This window comes from Anastrepha ludens, chromosome 2, assembly GCF_028408465.1.
Source record: "Anastrepha ludens isolate Willacy chromosome 2, idAnaLude1.1, whole genome shotgun sequence".
NCBI classification, from domain to species: Eukaryota; Metazoa; Arthropoda; class Insecta; order Diptera; family Tephritidae; genus Anastrepha; species Anastrepha ludens.
This window is the reverse complement of record NC_071498.1, coordinates 70,558,822-70,576,397: the sequence shown is the minus strand read 5'-3', so window position 1 is coordinate 70,576,397 and position 17,576 is coordinate 70,558,822. Positions and strand designations below refer to the sequence as shown.

Sequence of the window (17,576 nt, the reverse complement as noted above, 5' to 3'; positions counted from 1 at the left end):
AAGCGCAAGCGCAAGCACTACAAAGGAACAATGGGCGATATGTATTGCTCGTATACAAATGAAGGAAGGAAAGCAATGCCCACGTATGGGCCCATGAGGCGCCTGCCAAGAAACACACAAATATATACAACCATTTAATTGTAGAATCTGTGCTATCCGGCGACAGCTGTAGAAGCGCCATATTTTTTCCCATGACCACAGTTTGCAATTCAAATTTTCAAGCGTAACTGGAACAAGTAAGTCTTGCTGCCCACCAAAGCAAACACTAAATTTCTTCTTACTTGAAGACACAACGCGGTCATGGCATCACAAAATTTGTCATGTGTTTACACTTTTTATTTTGCCACATGCAAATTTACAAAATTTTACAATAGAAAATCATAAAACTAAAAGCACGTGAAGGGTACATAGTACTACATAGTAGGCACATATGCAAATACAACTCAAGCACATAGCTCCTGCTGGTAGACAAGGCGAAAGCCACGACCCACATACTCGTCATCGCTGCGCACTGGCAATATAATTGGTCCCGCCGCGACGTCCTTAACCGGTGCATTTTGAGTGAAGTCATCTGTAACGGTGCCATCATTGAAACGCTCACCACAGAGGCGCACTTGGTTGATTGCGATATAGTCGTCGGGGCAATTGAAAATACCAGCGCCCGCCTGACCATCGGGCACTAAATCAACTTCATCTAGAAATACGAAACATAGTAAAGAGAATTTGATGTTGTTGGGAAAGAAATCATTTACACAAAATGCTTAGTAAATAGTATTTAAAAAAGGAGGCCCAAATTATTTTATGTTAAGCGGGTCAATGGAAATGAAATGAAAATTAGAAAAATTAAAGCTGCTGCCATTATTAACTCAAATCTAACATATTTCTCTTAAAGTAACATCGTTCAAAAATGCACTCTAATTTTTTAACTAATCTATCCAATAGTCTTCGAAAGTTTTCGTACAAATAGATAAAGTGAAATTCGTTTTCATGTATGGGCGGAAGTCGAGCGATTAGAGGGAGAAAGAAATTTCCGGAAAATGTTGCCAATGATATAAAGTCTAAGGACCAATTTCAAAGAAGGAAAAAACTCCCTGTTAAATAAGAAAACCTAAGCTTTTTCTCGCCTTCTTTCGACATGAAATGGACATAGTGAGAATTCAATGTATACAATTTAAAACAAATTTGCGCTGTTTTGCCCGATAACTTTTTCCCATTTTGCAGGAAATTTCATATGTCTATTTGTGAAATTAATTGAGTAACTTATTGTATTTTCACAATTTCTTGTCAAACCAGTCTTGCATCATCTAGAAAATTTTGCAAATGGTTCGGAAGGTTATGAAAACTTGGTCCAAGTTTCGAACTATACAGTGGATGGGATAGAGCCTCCGTTTTAGATCATCAAAGCTTCTTCCGCGTGGTTATAGAAGTTTACGGTCCGGCGCTGTCTCAATAAAGCAATTCATTCCCTATTCCCAAGTGCCAGCCGCTCCTGCAGCAAATTGAGAATTTGACACAATGGGAATAGTGTAAGACGAATGATTATCCTCCATTCCCACCAAGCACACAACTAAACCTTTCATTTAGGCAACCTCACTGCTATACCTATAACCATAATCTATTTCGGCTGTTGGTCCTGACCCATTCTTTATCGCCAGTTATTATTTGATTCATAAAAGGGTTGACTTTGTAACGTTTCTGCAAAGAGTCGCAGGCGTCATGATTCTTTTGCCTCAATTCATGTGGCATCGATACATGGAGCTTATTTTTGAGGCGGAACTGTTTTCTGGATCATTTTCAGTTTCTACATACGCAATAAGTGCTTCGATGCCGGTTCGACTCCACGATTTCCCTGATTTAATTTTACTATAGCGAGATGACCGTATAGGCAGAAGAAATGGAACCATGGTTTCGCTGTTGCATTCAACACTGTATGGTGTTCATAAACAGCAAAATAACGAACGCCGTTTGATTCGAATTTTCATCTTGGTATCGATAAGGCTGTATGGCACAACTAACTGTACCAAACACATTTAAATCGTAGATTAGTGCCATTCGGTGCAATATATTTATCGCGAGATAAGGCTCACTATAGGCATTTAGCAGAAATGTTTTTTATTTCACCTAATATTTCGTTTCACTTCACTTCCATTCCGCGAACTTTTCGACCACTCCTCGGAATATATACAATACTATCTAATAAAAAGCTCACTCACCTTCATCTTTGTTAATTATCTGAAAATCCAATTGATCGCCACCATTTTGCTCTGTGTTATAATTAACTGAACACATATCTTTGGAACGTTGTAGACAGATGGCATAATTTAGATTATTCTGAAAGTAAAAAAAACCTCAATAATTCAAGGGAACTGGAAAAGTTTTCGAAGTTACCAAATATGTTGCTTGTGCACTGCTAACAAATGCACCTTCTGTATCATAGTTGAAAGACTTCATAACACCTTCATTTTCCGTGAAAAACTGCAAACAACCATCGGGGGCAAGAGCATCTTCGAGCTGGAGAGGGGTAAATCCCAAATTTTTATTTTGAATTTTTACATAAATAAATAAAAGTTTACATATAGTATATACACATTTTGAAGGTTTGGAAATATTTTCCAAACAAAAATTGTGCTTCAAATTTACTTTTTTTTAACATACCTGCACAATTTTTATATTGAAAGATCGATCACCCGTAGCCACTTTGGTAATGAACGAAAAATATATTTTTTTCTCAAAAGAATTGCTGACATCAACATAAACTGAAATGGTATTTAAAATTTGTTTTAAAGGATAATCTAACAAATGAATTTAAGAGAATTAAAACGATACTTGTTTGATAATCCTGAAAGTGTTACAATCGGTACATATCACAACGAAAACATATTTGTTAGGTATAAACTAACTAGTTAATTCATTCAATAGTAGTTTGGAACCGGTTTCTGAGTAAAAGAAGAATAGAGCAGAATAATTTGAGAGCAATTTGAACTCCTATAAGAATCTAAATGCAGAAGCATTAGTTACATAAATTGTTCTTACTCTCGCCAAAGAAAAAATTACGTAATTTCGTAAGCCCCTTTGTAGAAAAGCGAAATGTAGGTGTGCAAGTGGATACGGACCATGGTGAATGTATTGAGGCGTGCCCAAGATCAGGCCGTTAACTGGACTTCAGCGAATTTGAAAGAATAGCCAACATACGAGTGGTCATGACAGCCGTTGGTTTACGAAAAAACTGAGATGGTGTTGAAATCTGAATCGTGTGAAATAACTCAACTGATTGGACGAGTGGGTTTTACATGAGCGGGCAGAATTCTGTTGCAGACGAGTCCCCGGTGACGTGCCAGTCGAAGTTACCTTTTGAAGAGCATTGCAACGGACAGGGGGTAATGGGTTGACGAGTACCCGATGTCAAAATTAGAATACTTTTAATAGAATGAAATTGCATAGAAATGCAGCGGCGACGGATTTCTTGCCGTCGGTTATTTTCACGGCGGGAAAATTATTAGATTCATTTTTATTTTCTCAGACGGGCAGAAAACTCGGGTTTGCTTTTTTGATCACTTGATGACAATTTGTTTGTTTACAAGCAACGATTTGCAAGAAAACCCACAAAATTTCAATAATTTAGAAGGAATATGTTTTTTTGTAACAATAAACTTCCACAATTTTCTTCCCAAATATAGCAATCGAAAACATTTCACCACAAAATGTCAGCAGAAAGCCGTCCCGTCGCAATAGTGCCCCGTCGAATTTGTGTTTAACTGACCGATTTTTCCGACCGAAGTAGATTAGCTGATCACCATCCGTCAAGCCGTTCGGGCCTAACTCTCACAATTTTGTTTTCCACCATAACGGATGGCCAAACCTGGTTATCTATCATCCTTGGGTATGGACAGTCTATCGCAGCATTTGAGGTGGCTTAAGGTTAATTAGCAGACATTTAGCAAGGTGGGGGGTAGTAGGGTCAAAAAATGTTGAGAGTATAGAACATATTTATGGAAATTTGTATTGAATTAGTTGAAAGATATTGATATGATGAGCATAGTAAGTAATCCTGGCTTTAAAGCGACATAATCTATCTTAGAAGGCACAGGGATAAGACCGAACTAAAATGACGAATAAAAGCCAATATAGCCAGCTTTGTTAGGTTAAGCGGTTTTGAAATGGGGATCTGTAGTCAAACACCATACCTAGATCTGTAGTTTTCGTAGGATTACCTAATGAAGCCCACTAGTAGAGATAGGAGAGCAACATGGAATAGTTGTTAATAGTTATTTAATTTTAATTAATTCTTACAACACCAGATACATATATATCTTTGGAGATTGACCAAGTCTGCCAGACACGATAATGTAGAGTAACAAAATCCTCATATAATCAGCATACAAAAGAAGCTTTACTAAATTACAATAAAAAAACTTTATATGTCATTCATAAAAATTACAAAAACAAGTGGGCCTAATATACACGCTTCCCTGTGTAACACCAGAATTTGTTTAAAAAGAATGTGAGAATATACGAGTATTAACAGATATGATTTCACCCAGTTTAAAAAGATTGTATGGCGTCCTATATAATGCATCGAAAAAAAGATAAAACGACAACATTTATCAAACGCACTTGAAGAATCCGTGTGCACAGCAGCGACTTGAGAGGCATTCCCGAGAAAGCTGCCAAACGTTATGCGTACTAGCCATAAAACCGAGCTAATTAACAGAGCTTAAGCGGCTATTTGAGAAGTAAAAATTTTAATTTGGCAATGGAACAATTTTGAGGCCGTTTATATTTGGTCTCAATTAGCTTCTCCGTGTTCCTACTTTTGAAAATAATATTTATGAAAGTAACCTTACAAGCGTAAAAAACTGTTCGTCTCGAAGGATTTGTTAAAAATCAATAAAATAGGATAAGCTAAAGTCTAGCAACTCTTGAGAGATCTGAAGCCTAATCTATTAACATTTTTCAACTTTGAAAATCTCCCTTATGTGGCAGGTGAGCATGCGCTACTTACATCTCGCGAATAAAGTTATAATGCCCTTGAAGCATTGTGTACTAGGGTTGGTCTACAAAAACTCGAAGCAAGTAATTATTTCAAATATCTAATGAAAAACTTCTCAACTTACTATGCTGTCCTGTATTTATGCCGCAGAGTATTGGCACAACAAAATTAATATTTTGACCAGATACGATAAATTGATCGTCCAAACAGTCCCCATCTGTCGGTCGATTCAGCTGCGAAATAGAGAAAACATAATTTTTGATACATTTCATAAGCGACACAAGATTCCTAATAACTCACCTCAAACATTATGAAATCAAGTCGCAACTGTTGCACAGTGTCACGCAAGTTAATGATCAGCACACAAATCAACATTTCACGCACTGGATTCGGATAGTTGGGGCTCTCAAAGTAGACCACTGATTGTTTGGTTGTATCACCGCAGCCAGTCAAAACTGTATGCCATAGAAAGTACAATAATAAATCAATCGAAGCCGAACTCAAACCTTTTCCACTCCATTCACAGAACTCACATACACAACAAACCCCCACACCCTCTGCACATGACTCCGTTGGTATGCCACCTAAACTTTTGCACTCAAATTCATGATAACAAATTCCCTCCAGAGTGCGTAGTCGTACATCGATTTCACCCATGGCCACTGAGCACTTGGTATTCTCGAATTTGATGACTTCGAATAGGCTGAGGAAACCTTTGCCTTTCGTTTTATTGGTACCATGTTTTTGCTGTAAGATATTGAGCTTGAAAGGGGAGCCATGGAAAAGTAATGGTTTTACAGCGGCAGTGCCGATTTGTGGTGGTCTCATAATTGAGTTCAAGGTGTCGGAAGGTAAAGCAGAACTAGCTGTTGTAGGGAATGTCATCATAACCTTGACTCTTGTTGGTGTTGTAGCTAGTTTGGTTGGCCTCGCTGTAGACGCACGCAATGGACGTTCGGTTGGTAGCACGGTCACTGGTTGCTCTATGAGTTCTCCCTCAGTCTCATCATCGTCATATTCTTCCGTTGATTCCACTTCAGTAGTTACAGTATCGACTGCATCCGTGGGCGAGAATTTATTCCAAAATAAGCGTGGCATGTTCCGCAAAGGCTTAAAACGCAGCCCATAATGATCGGCCATACTGGAGTAACGATTCCATTCTCTTGATTTGTGATTACGAGTATTTGCCAGTACGGTATTTAACTCCTCCAATGACCAATTTTTTTGTTGGCGCAGTGTAACAAAATCACTAAAATATGTTGCCCCCACACTCACTAATATGGTACAAATACCCAAATTGGCCAACAAAAGCTGTTGTTGCATAGTCACTTCGCCCGCTTGTGAAACGTTTAAACGGAAGTCAGAGCCCAGACTGTGCCTACCATTAAACTGGTAGTCTCCATGCACCGAGTGATGCTTCACTTTTACAACATTCTTAGCAGATGTTTTCTTTGTTTTTGTTGCAGCAATTTTTCTTTAAGTCTCTCGCGAACATAATTAGAGCATTAATTGTCAACAAGCTTTTTCTTTGTAGCACGAGCAATGCAGCAATAACAAAAATCAGAGTATGTAATGTAACCTTCACTTTTTGCAACACTTGTTTAGTTCTATTTGACTTTTTCCTCTGTCATGGTAAGATGATGATGATCGAATGTTGCGCAGAAACATGTTGCTGAAAGTGGAATGACGCAGGCGTAAGAAAGTAAGGCATGTGCAAGCATATAGAGCAGCGTTTCACAAACTGTGATGCACATACCTCCAGCGGTACGTGAGATACTCGAAGGGGTTACGCTAGCAAATAATGACGACGAAAAAAGGAAACCATGGCTGAGAGCTATTAAAAATTCAAATATTTGCACAACTTTTTTTTATATTGTGCATAACTGTGACGTAAAGGTTTTGCCTGAGAAGGCTCGTAATAAAATGTTTCGAAGAATATGTTTCTAGCGCATTCTTTAATTCTCCAACGATTTTCCAAATTATTATTTTGAGGGATTTCTTGAAGAAATGCGATCATTTTAGGTGGCAGCTAATGGGTTCAAGTGTTCTAAGAAAATCTTTCCCGTGAAATTTTTCTGCATATATATTAACCCTTCATTTCGTCCAAAGGTGTATTGCAAGGAATTTTTTAAAAACAATAAAAACCGAGCTAACTTTTGCAAATCTATCGAGTGTTTCATTACTTGATAGGTATACTCTCAGAAAATAAAGGGTATTTCAAAAGTGACGTCCAGATGAATAATTTCTAGACGGTGACTTTTTTATCTGATCTTTGATATTGATATTTATCAAGTAGACAGATGTACAATTTTACACGATAGAACAATACGATTAAGTTATTCAAACTTATTATGAAAATAAAAAAAGTAAAAGTCGCAATTATTTTGGTGGCAATAATCGTTCGATTGAGTCGACCATTCAAAGGTTGGTGAAAAATTTTCAAAAACCTGGTTCTGTCGAGAATGGAAAAATTATCTTCACCATCGACCTCTCGATGTTCTCAACAATTTGGCATTCACGAATTGACTATTTGGCGGATTTTACTTGTAGACTTGCTCATGTTAGATATTTAAATGATGTCATTTCCTACATAAAATTTTTAAGAGCCGTATTTTGAAAAAAAGTGAAACCTTGAAAAAATCTACATTTGTACATGTTTTATTTTAAAACAACATCTAGGTGCGGCTTTTGAAAGACCCTCTATTAACAAAGAACGGCCCGGTTTGGGTTGTTGCACAGAGTTATTGAAGGATAACTTGAATGAAAAACATTCTACAATTCCAAATAAGCACGAAATTGAATTATGTGAGATAGGTAATGTTCGAAAAACGAGTTATTTCAATTATGGATAATTATACACGGAATGATTTCGACTATTGAATGTATTATATTTATTCATTAAAATTTACTAACTAAACCATTCTGACTTAAATATTACAATATAATAAAATTTTAAGCTAAAACATCGAAATTAAAAAATGCTTATATTTTCGTCTAAATATAGATATCAATTCGCATTTAGAAAAATGTATAAATTCAGATCAACTTTTGAATCAAAGCTTCTAAAATGTTTTTCTAATGTCCATGACTCGCATTATACACAAATGAGCTTCTCATAAGCCTCTCATCATGTCGGTCGTAATGCACTCAGAAACTTGGACGATAACAGCATTCGATGAGGTGACCCTTAAAGTGCTCGCGATAAAAATTTTGCAGAAAATTTGTGAAATTTTACCCGTAAGCGACGACAAATATCTTAGATATTACAGGTATAAGCCGGTATTCTACGCAGGGAAACAGAAAGGTCCACTCTGTATTACAAAGGGTATTTCAAAAGACACGCCTGGATGTTATTTTAAAATAAAACATGTAAGAGTCTTTCAGGTTTCATTATTTCTATTCAAAATACGGCTCTTAACAATTATATGTGAAAAATTACGTCATTTAAGTGTTCAATATCAACACATCTATAGGTAAAATCCGTAAAATAATCGACGAGATATCGATGATGAAGGTTTTTCAGGAACCCTTCGCCCTACAGTCAATATTCTCAACAGAACAGTTTTTGGTCCGCCAGTCCTTTTTCTATCCACCAGAACCAGTTTCTTGACATTTTTTCCCCAACCTTTGCATTTCCGACTCATTCGGATGATTATTTCCACCAAAAAAAATTAATTTTGCGATATGTTAAGGCGCTGTTCCATTGTTCAAAATTGTACTTGACAAATATCATAAAAAAGGTATCGTCCTTAATAGCACCCAACTTACAGACATTCCAATTATTTGTTATTTGTCGTCGATGAGCACGAAAAAATTAGTAACGCATTTTCGAGTTACTTTAGTTTTGGAATAGGCCAAAATTCTGATTAAAAAGTTGGTATACAATTATTTTCGCGGTCGAAGAGGCTAAAATTATTATTATTTGTAGGCTACGGCTCCGTGATCCTTTAGGACGGCCTCTGCGGCGATGCCTTGAAAGTTCCAGTTTAACGCCGGCTAAACAGGCTAAAATACTATACGTAAATTCTATATTTGTATACTATTTTAGCCTGTATTCATATTCTATGTATACGTAAATAGAGGACAAGTATTTTTGATGCAAAAATAAATAAATAATATAAATTCATAGATAAATATAGTACTGCGTTGCTAATAATGTTCTACTATAGCTAATTTATTTATAATTATGAGATAAGCACATTTATCACTTGCTGAATTAACTTTTTCATGACTGGTAGCTTCGCATCTATCTAACAATAACCTTCTTCTCACCTTTGCATGGAAATTTCCAATAAATGTAGTGAATATGCATAGAATTAATGGAAGAAAAATGTGTTTACTAAATTGTTAATTATTTTCTTTATCTACTTAATGCCGGCAATTTAGCTCTCAAGTATCAACAAGCATTTAATTTTACCTATAATTGCATACAAATACATATAAACGCGTATGTATGCACTCGTATAAGTACAATATTCTATGTTACGTATTACTAATCAATTCTAATTGCGGTGCATTACCAGAATTAATTTATTTTAGATTCATGTCGGGATCTGTTTTTATGTACTTAGTATGTTAATGAGTTAAAATATATATACATGTATAAGTTTATATGTATGCACATATTGATGTAAGTGAATATAAGGTTTGACTATGTGGGTTAAAACTTTACTGCATACTCGTATGCATTCTAAAAATCTGGAGGTAAGATATTTATAAAAACCTGAAACAAATTTAAGAGGTTAACTGCATCTTCACAACAAATAGCAAATCCAAAGCAAGCAAGGCAAGCAATGAAATTATTTCAAAAAGTAAATAACAATAATAAATATCTAATAGTAAACGACTCACATAGTATTGCAATTTCGTTGCCGATTATGTCATCAACGCCAGATTATTTTATCCCACCGGCACTGCAGCATTATACTACTATGAAAAGTTTTACATAAATGAATTAGTCACATGCGAAAAATACAAGCAATTGGGAGGAGTGCAGTAGAATATTTAATTACAATGCAAATCGGTAAATTAATATTATTATTCTATAATCTGCAATTTAGGGAGGTCAATCCCGAAATCCCGAAAGAAGCATTTAGTTATTCTATTTTTTTTTAATTACAAGCGATACTTTTTGTATTCCATAATGTGAATAAAATGGAATTTTTGGGTATGCATCTCGGGACCCCAAAAATCCCGTGATTAGTTCAAATAGAAAATATTTCAAATAAAAGCTTATTAAATTAAAAGTTTTCCAGTTTTGCCACGTAATAAATTTGTATTAGTTTTCAACTTTGCCTAAGAGAGAACAAATTCAACACTTTTTTCTAATTAAAAAAAGAGGATGTCTGTAAAGTCGGTTTACTGGCGATAGTTTAACGTGACAACGTCATAAGAAAATACTGATGGAATGGTTGCAATTTTCAAAACAAAATTTTAATTTTATTTGTTTGATAGATATTTTGTATGGCTATAGACAAGGAGGTAACGGGAATCGCAATGGAATAGGTCAAGTTACATTTACACAAACGTGAAAAATGACGAAACAATTATCAAATTCATGAAAGATATATTCAATTTCGATTGTGCATCAGACGTTAATAAGTCAACTACATTAAGAGGCACCATCATCGATTTGCCTTTTTCAAGACACTTTACACTCGAAACACTCCCTTTCATTTCCTACTTTTTCTATCATCGTCCTATTCTCAACAGAGAAATGGTTCATTACCATGCATACAGGAAGAAGGTATATGCAAATACAAGTATGTGAATTTATATACAAATGCGCATATACATACATATACAAACATATATATGCTCACTCAAGTAGGACAGAGCCAGATGTCGAACGTTGCCGAATGCGGGGGCCGATTGTGCTCTTTGTCGTTCGTTCCGCGCTTTCGCTTGTAGTTCAAGCAAGGTAACGACGCATGAGCAAGATAACGACAATTGACAAGCGACACATTTTTTCGTGCATGCAGCCGGCTAAATCGAATTATAAGACGTTATCACGTCAAAAATTTATATATATTTTTTTATTTATTTATTTTTAATAGTATTTGTAGGAAAATTGTTTAAAAATTCAAATGTTTGTAAGTCATGCCTAACGCAACAACCTATTATCAAGGCGGCCGCTTATTGATATACGACGTTCAGTATGTAGAGTGAAGAAAGTACTCATATGATAAAAATACAAATTTTCCAGGTTTTTATTTTTTTTGAAAAATATTCTTTGTATCGTATTTAATTTTAGTAATTATTTGGCAAAGTCAATTTTCATTTTCATCTGACTGATCTCCCTAAACCTAAACCGAATTAATTATATTTATTTTAAGAATGTAATTATCTATGAGCCACTCGAAATTCCTGCTTACAGAATTGTTTGTGTGTATAATTTTGAACTGATAATGAATAAGCAAAAGCTTGTTCGCATAATTCTTTTGTATAATAAAATGCGTCTATTTCTCATAAAGGATCACTATGCTAATTGAATTTCTGCTGAATTTAAAATAATGACGGCACGGGGCGAATCCCGATGTCTCGAGATTACTTCAGAAATATTCCGAAATCCCGTAATCGACAATTACCTCTGATATTGACATCAATAGTGCAATTGCACATGCAAAAACTAACTAATTGCCATGTATTACTCTCTAGCGCCACTTTACCTTTGTTCGCATGTGATTTGTGTGATGCGAACGCGCTTGACTGCCGTGATGCTGTGATTTATTAGGTTTTGTAACGGATTGACTGTATATTTAGAAAAGCTTTTTGAATGACGGTTCTTTCTGCAATTTATGCTGTGGGTCTCGATATTGTTACACAAATGGATAGACCTACAGTTGTATGTCGCCTCTGAACTGCAGAAGGTTTTTATCGCAAGCCTTCATATGGAGGCTTCCTATGACCTGGCGACGGCCGAATGTACCATATTTGAAATAAAAGTTTTCTCTTATTTCATGTTTCATCTTTAAATTGGTATTCGAATGGTACAATGTTTGCCAAAAAATATCACTTTAATATTTACTTACGCAAAATACATCGGATTTTAATTATGTGACAATACAAATTATTATGGGAAAGCTTTTTGATTAAATCTAACACCTACAAATCCGGTTCGTATTGAGAATTTTAATGCAATTAAATAATATTTTCTGTATGCTAATTATGGATGCATGCAAGTGCACAACTTCTTATGTACCCGCCTGGGAACGCTAATTAGGATGCATTTGCTTAATAAAATACTTAAGTATGCATTCGAGACTATTAAATAACGAGGATGACGCCATAAACCGTTTTATTTTGATTTCACATGTACAATTTATCAGGTCAGTCCATAAGTTCGTGCGTTTTTTAAAGGTGGTTTTAAAATTAATAAAAAATGTGTTTAAAGTATTTATTAATCAATAATATATTTTCCTTCATTATTTACAATGTCTTCCCAATGTTTAGGCAAATTTTTAATTCGCTGCGCAAAAATTGTTTGTCCTTGGAGCCAAAACACGCTTCGATATCCCTTTTTATAGCTTCTTTTGAGGAGTAGTTCTTGTTACTCATATTGAAGTCCATGGAAAAGGTGATAATCACAAAGTGCAATATCCGAAGAGTATGGTGGATGTGGCATTAGCTCCCATCCGAGCTCATTCAGCTTGCCTAATGTTTGATTTGCGGTATTAGGTCTTGCGTTGTCGTGGTGAAACAAAACTTTGCGTCTATTCACTAAAGACGGTCGATTTTTGTTAAGTGCCTCATTCAGGTTTGATAGCTGACGGGAATAATAATCAGCAGTTATCGTCTGGTTTGGTTCCAGAAGTTCATAATCAGCAATACCGGTCATATCCCACTAAACAGACAGGAGAATCTTTTTGGGGTGAAGGCCATCTCTAGGGATCGGTTCTGGTGTTTCATCTTTATCTAACCATTGGCGTTTACGAACAGGATTATTGTAAATGACCCATTTTTCATCACCAGTAACGATGCGGTTCAAAAAACTTTCATTTTCAAGCCGTTGCAGCAGCTGAGAACACACATTCACTCTCTGCTGAAGGTTGGTGACGGAAAGTCTATGCGGAACCCATTTTCCCAGCTTTAAAACCTTTCCCAACTGAACCAGGTGCTTGTGAACTGTTCCATGCGATGAATTTAACCTCTGAGCTATCATATCGTGTCAAATTTGGCTCAGCTTCCACGAGTTCGAGCAAGGCGTCGGAGTTAAAGACTTCAAGACGACCAGCGCGCGGGGCATCCTCGATTAAAAGCACTTGTTGAATGCACAATATATCAAAAAAAAATATGAATAGTTCCGTTATATTGCGCGAATAATTTTTTGTATGCAAAAATCGTACAAAAGTGAAATTATGGGTAAAATACGCACGAACTTACGGACTGACCTGATATAAGGCCCACCGGTAAGTATTTCGATAAAATATATTATTAGCCTCTCCGTTACAGTCCACACAATTTTAATCACATTACGGAAATGCTTTTGAATGTGGGAAAGAAATTTAAATACCATAGTTAAGCACGCATAGCAAAATGAAAAGCCCGTTAGATTCTTGGTTCTTTACACTTGATTTAAATGTAAGTAGCAGTTAGTCGTTTTGATTCAATAATTTATATGCCCTGCTTTATATTTAATTACACATTCGTAGAAGTTGATTGAATTATATTAGCTGCCGTTTAGTCATTTGTTTGCCTATTTACGTAAATTGCTACATTATCTGACTCTCATAGGTATCTTTTCGTGAAGGAAAATGCTCCTCACATCATGACGTTTCCACCGTGAAAACTGGTTTCCAAAATAAAGTGGTTCTATTCGTGCTCATTTAAGCCTTCCGAGTCCACATGACTATATTTTTTTTTTCTGAACAATTTAACGTAGAGCCAATTTTCTATTGATATTTATTTACTTTAGAGGATGTGTGACAATACTTTTCGTGGGAGCAATAAGTTGAACATTCGGCCACCCCTGTGGCGAGGTAACAGGTGTGGCACTGGACTAATTTTGGCACTAACTTCTAAACCTTTGCAACTTTCCTCTCGAATTCCATCACCTGTTTCCTTAAGGCTTCCTTGGAAGACCCAGAATTGAAGTAAAATTGTTGCTGATGATAGTCCAAAGCACACAGAAGTTTATATATACTCGTATATATCTAATTGGCACGTACGCCCTTTTTTGGGTGTTTGGCCGAGCTTCTCCTCCTATTTGTGGGGTGCGTCTTGATGTTTTTCCACAAATGGAGGGGCCTACAGTTTCAAGCCGACTCCGAATGGCAAATATTTTTTATGAGAAGCTTTTTCATGCCAGAAGTTTGCCATTGCCTGCCGAAGGGCGACCACTATTAGAAAAAACGTTTTCTTCATTTTGATCTTTCACCGAGATTCGAACCTACGTTCCCTCTGAATTCGAATGGTAGTCACGAACCAACCTATTCGACTACGGCGGACGCAAAAGTAGCGTATTTATAATTTTATATAACCCTAAGAAAAGCAAAATGGAAAAGTAAACAAGAAAAAGTTCTTATCAGCTGAATATACGTACACTCTTTCGTTTGATATCCATATTAATATCACAAAGTGAGTTTAAGTTTTTAAAACAATTTCTTGAAAATTTAGGCCTTTAAAGTCCCTCAAAAGATTAAATAAATGAGAAAGTAAAACACTGAGTATGCAGCATTACTATATAAAATCTATAGTGTGATGTGCATACGATAGATAACCATACTGTCCTTCGTTGTAATAGGTTATCGCTTCAAAATTATAACAAAAGAGATACTATTTCCTTATGGTATGACAGCTGAGAATGATAAACAGTGTTGGCATTTCTGTTCAGTAAGGTTTGCCAGGTCATTATGAATTTGATGACATTTGGTTCGAACAAGACGGTACAACTTGCCATACCGCGTGCTGAACAATCGATTCATTACAATACTCAAACCACCATTGACGCCAAAAATTGTACTGATCGAATCGAAACTACGGCGGACATATGCCGGATATCATATTCAAACACTTAACGCCATGAAACTATCACCAGATTATAATAAAAAAAATCATTCAATAAGCTCTTAAAAACATTCGATTCATATAACAGTATATATCTGTACAGAAACGTAGAACATTTCTTCGAAAAAGCATCGCTCAAAAAATACTGGCTCGATTTTAATAATTTTTATTTCGTTGGCAAGCCAATTTACGAGGGGTGCCTTTTATATCTCGGTACCTCCAAAACATGCATTCTGAATGCCGCAACCGCTTCTTCAGGTGTCGAAAAACGTTGACCTCTCAGTTTGTTTTTTACGTACGGGAATAAAAAGAAGTCATTCGGTGCCAAGTCAGGACTATACGGCGGATGACCCATTAATTCGATGTTTTGGGTGCTCAAAAAGCAGTTGTTTGAGCCGATGTGTGGGAGCTCGCATTGTCCTGGTGAAGAGTGATCCGTCTTTGGCGATTGGTTTTCCTAATTTCTTGGAAGACAACTGGCAAACAAATGGTTGTGTACCACTCAGAATTTACTGTTCTGCGTTGTTCTAGTGGTACGGTTGCGACATGTCCAGTTTTTCCGAAAAACAGGCGACCATTTGCTTGGAAGTGCTTCGTGCGCGAACAACTTTTGTTGGATTTGGCTCATCTTGAAACACAGTCGACTGTTTACTTTCTCATACGCGTAAATCCATGATTCATCACCTGCCACGATGTCATAGACGTGTATCGAAGCCCCGCGATCGTATTTTTTGAGCATTTCCTTCGACCAATCGACACGAGCCTTTTTTTGAGCGATTGACAAATTGTGTGGGATCCAACGCGAACAAATTTTTTTGACAGTCAAATGTTTATGCAATATTAAATGTATGCTGGTCCCTCATCATGTTGGTCTCCTTGTCGCGGGGATGAGGCTTAAGTGTTGGGTTGGTCCGCATGATATGGTGGGGAAGCTCCATATGAGGATTGGCTAGCCATCCACCCGCCTCATGGCAAAATTGGTGGCCATCCAATCACCATATGAAGATCACCGTAACGACGCACCTGTTAATCCTTAACCCTCATCATCCCATCATCTCCTCTCCTCACCCCCCCTAACCCAAGGTGTCATGCGACCCGTGCCTATTGGGTGGTTTGCAGTCAGGGGGTTTTCTGTCCGACTGTATTTCTACGGAGCTACCTCGATACCGGGTCACCTCGGGGTATAACCATGACCTTGCCGTGGTATGGGGCGCTGCCACGGTCGACCATCATGTTTCCCCTTCCTTTTTATAAGATCACCATGTCTGCCACGGTGGACGGTGATCGTAAGAAACAGATGGAGTCTTTCAATCAAAAAACCTCAATGGACAAGCAGTCCCTAAATGCAAAGGAAGCTATAGTTTCCACCTCCAAATCTGGATCAAACCAGATTTCTTTTAGTACGACGGAAGCTGGGATAACTAAACCTAGTGGCAGTGTCAGTACATCGAAGCCCTTCACGGCTAGCCCAGTTCGTACGGCGGAAGCTGGTGCTGAGGACAAACCTGGCAACAGCAGAAGTGGCGGTACTCGCAACAAAACTACGGCCAAGAAGTCAATTTCCTCTACCACCAATGCCGGGACTAGCCCTGGTAAAGGTGGCAAAGCTGAGTCTGAGACTGATACCTCCGCAGTAGCAGAGCCTGCACGGCATGGCTACAAGGAGAGACGTGCTGCCTTCAGGCTACTGGAGCGCCTGAAAACGATTCCAGAGGGGGAGTGGTCTGTTAAACAGAAGCACTCATTTAGCTGGGCGACAAGGGTAACGGAGGAGTCCCCTCGGGGTTCTGAACCGAACCCAAAACGTCAGTTGTCGGACGACCCACCCAGCAACCCCAGCACGTTGAAGAAGCCCCGAATCAACAAGACTTCTCCAGCTACGTACAGCGAAGCTGTCAAAGGCCAACAGCTATGGGCGGTGGTTGATAAAAGCAACCCTGACGGCACTATTTCGCCTGACAATTGGAAGAAAGTGGAAGCCAGGCTCTCAAGCGTCTTCTTCCAAATTCTGAAGGAGAATCCTGGTCCAGCTCCTTTCTGTCGCGATAGTGGATGGCATCAGAGTCATGTGAAGCTAATCGCTTGTGCCGATCAGAGATCCACTGATCTATACAAAATAGCCATCTCAAGGATTGGCGAAGTATGGCCTGGGTCTAAACTCGAGGTAATTTCAAGGGATGACATCCCTAGTTTACCAAGAGCTAGGGCCTGATTACCAGCGGAGCCATCAGACCCTCAACGAATCCTTGAAATGCTTCGGGTATGCAATCCAGAGCTTCCTACATCGATCCCAAGGGCGAGTACCGAAGCGCTACTTTCGTAGTCTGCAAGGACTCGGTGGACGCACTAGCGCGATCTGACGGTGTAGTAAGCTATGGGTTTTCGTCCATAACTCTGAGGGTCTACAATAAGGACAAGGCGCCCAACTTAAAGGACCCGGTTGGAGCTGAGATAGGCCCCGTGGCAGAATCTGGCTCCGGTCCTAACACTGCTACAGCGCTACGGAAGGCATCTGCTGACGGCAGTATCTCTTCCTTGTTAGATAGAGTACTTGATACTACTCTCACTGATGAGGAAGAGC

The 17,576-nt window shown here is 37.7% G+C and overlaps 1 protein-coding gene across 1 annotated transcript; it reads right to left on the bottom strand.

Annotated features, from left to right (window-relative positions):
- Positions 1-300: 300 nt before the first annotated feature.
- LOC128865849 (uncharacterized) lies at positions 301-16,228 on the bottom strand. The gene is made up of 8 exons (XM_054106267.1): positions 16,155-16,228; positions 5,524-6,464; positions 5,291-5,445; positions 5,115-5,223; positions 2,656-2,756; positions 2,389-2,511; positions 2,214-2,331; positions 301-694 (listed from the first exon to the last, which is right to left on the bottom strand). Exons 1-8 carry the CDS (start codon positions 16,226-16,228, stop codon positions 444-446), a joined length of 1,872 nt encoding a protein of 623 aa, XP_053962242.1. The 3' UTR covers positions 301-443.
- Between the last annotated feature and the right edge of the window lie 1,348 nt (positions 16,229-17,576).

Excerpts from the sequence above, each read along its gene's own strand:
- LOC128865849 (XM_054106267.1), bottom strand. The coding sequence starts at position 16,228 with ATGATGGTCGACCGTGGCAGCGCCCCATACCACGGCAAGGTCATGGTT. Across the intron at positions 6,465-16,154 it reads CGAGGTGACCCGGTATCGAG|AAAAATTGCTGCAACAAAAA; the intron begins GTAGCTCCGTAG and ends AGAGACTTAAAG. Across the intron at positions 5,224-5,290 it reads TTGATTTCATAATGTTTGAG|CTGAATCGACCGACAGATGG; the intron begins GTGAGTTATTAG and ends TCTATTTCGCAG.